The 1940-nt window shown below is 50.5% G+C and overlaps 1 protein-coding gene across 1 annotated transcript in view; it reads right to left on the minus strand.

Annotated features, from left to right (window-relative positions):
- ASB18 (ankyrin repeat and SOCS box containing 18) overlaps positions 1-1255 on the minus strand; it is a 65351-nt gene extending 64096 nt beyond the window's left edge. The window contains exon 1 of the mRNA XM_003798229.1: positions 1051-1255. Coding sequence (XP_003798277.1) covers positions 1051-1255 — 205 coding nt within the window. The remainder of the gene's footprint in view (positions 1-1050) is intronic.
- Positions 1256-1940: the final 685 nt, after the last annotated feature.

A 1940-nucleotide genomic window follows, 5' to 3' on the forward strand; every position in this document is an offset into this window, starting at 1 on the left:
TGTGTGCACCCGTGTCCGTGTGTGTGCATGGGTGTTGGTGCATGCTCAGGGGTCTGTGGGTGGAGAGGATCCCTCAACACCCCTTAGAGGCCAAGTCCAACCCTGTGGGGCACCTCTGACAAGTTGGAAAACAGCACAGATCACGGAAGGCGAGGTCAGCTAATTATGCCAGAGGGATTATGTCCAAGTTACGTGAAGAAGTCCTACAAAGGGACAAAAGATGATTCAAAGAGATGGGAAGATAGTCCTGAAGGACCCCAGAAGCCTAGAAAATCCCATGGACAGGACTTGGTCCTGACCAGTAAGGAAAGGATGGAGAGGCAGGTGGTTATTCAAGAACCAGAAGTGTACACTGTTAAACTGGCAGCTTGAATACAGCCATTCATTCCCAGCCACACTCATTGATGGGGAGGCTGTGGTGAAACACCCTCCCACCATCACAGGGAGTAGAAAGCCTTCTAGAGGATAATTTGGAAATACACTTCCAGAAAATTTTATATTCTTGCTCTAGTAATTCTGCTCCTAAGGATATAATTCTAAATAGGAAAAAGGCCACATGAATATTAATAAAGACGTCCATCTCAGCATTATTTATAGAAGTGAAAATGTAAACAAACATTCTCCTTTTGGAGGCATTTGGTTTAAATCTTTCGTGATTAGTCATCTCAACAGGTGAGGGAAATTAGGGTGACTATGTAGCAACGTGGGAACTGGACCTTTCAGATCTCAAGAGAGCAGAGCACAGAATTATGTCTACGATTGGTTATAAGTAGATGAAACTTACACGTGCAAACGGCCAAGCCTGGAAATAACTGGAGCCATGAAAGCAGCCACTGAGTGAGACGCCTCGGCAGGGGCTGGCTCTGTGTTGTCCTGTAGTGGACATACGCAGCCCACATGTGGCGTGTGTCTGCACGTAGGGACCCAGCTCAGACATCCGAGTACATGGCATCCATCTTTCCCATCCACTTCCCCCCACCCCCAGGAATGACCCAGCCACCCACATAATTTAGTGGTTTAGTTCTAGACTTGCAGACGTGGTCTGCTTACCAAGTAGTACGCCAGGGGGCAGCTGAACCGCAGGGTCCTTCATCCAGTCGTCATTGGCCAGCTCTATCACGGCATCCACAGGCTGGACTTCAGAGCAGATCACACCCCTCACTCTCTCCTCATCCTTGGCATCCAGGGCAGACTTCAATCTCTTCACCAAGTCAGAGTCCAGCGGGTAGTGGGGAAGACAATCAACGCCGGACATTGTGGTGTCCTCTGTGGCTGGTTCAACCCTTCTCCCCTCCTCCTAAGCCCAGTCCCTGGGCTGCAGCTGGCCCCAGAGTGCTGTGTGGGCTGCTATAAATAGAGGACACGGCTGCTGTTACGGCACTGTGAGGGCCACTCCCCAACGCCCTGCCATCCGTCCTCAGGGAGCCAGGAAGCAATCTTTCTGGCAGCCACGCAGAAGGATCATTCTAGACTCAGGATGTAGACCTGTCTGTGAGCCGGCGAGGAGGGACGATGTTTTCAGAGAAAGCTCTCAGAGGTATTGTTGAGTAATGTTTTCCTTTATCTTAAGTGAGGCTTGATTCTGAAGCTTTGAAAACCTTTCCCCAGACTGGACTGGGAACCTGTGTTCCATGGAAATGGACATCAGCTAACACTCTGCACCTCACACTCCTTCACTTCACGCGGCAGGAGAGCTGATCCCCTACAAACTGGACATGCCTGGAACTGGATAGGATGGAACAGAGTCTTTGGTCTCCAAATTCAGAGGGGGGCTGGCTGGTCTCAGGAAGATAGAAGCATCACAGAAATGAGCAAAAGAAAAAATACCCTACACACTAGCTGTGGCCTCCCTGCCCTGGGAGGCTGGCAAACTTGGTTCCAAGCACTAATCCCAGGCCATGTGGGGGTGCAGAGCACCTGTGTGGATGTCTGGGCACTCG

This window comes from Otolemur garnettii, unplaced genomic scaffold (assembly GCF_000181295.1).
Source record: "Otolemur garnettii isolate 467f Iridium unplaced genomic scaffold, OtoGar3 scaffold00133, whole genome shotgun sequence".
Classification (NCBI taxonomy): domain Eukaryota; kingdom Metazoa; phylum Chordata; class Mammalia; order Primates; family Galagidae; genus Otolemur; species Otolemur garnettii.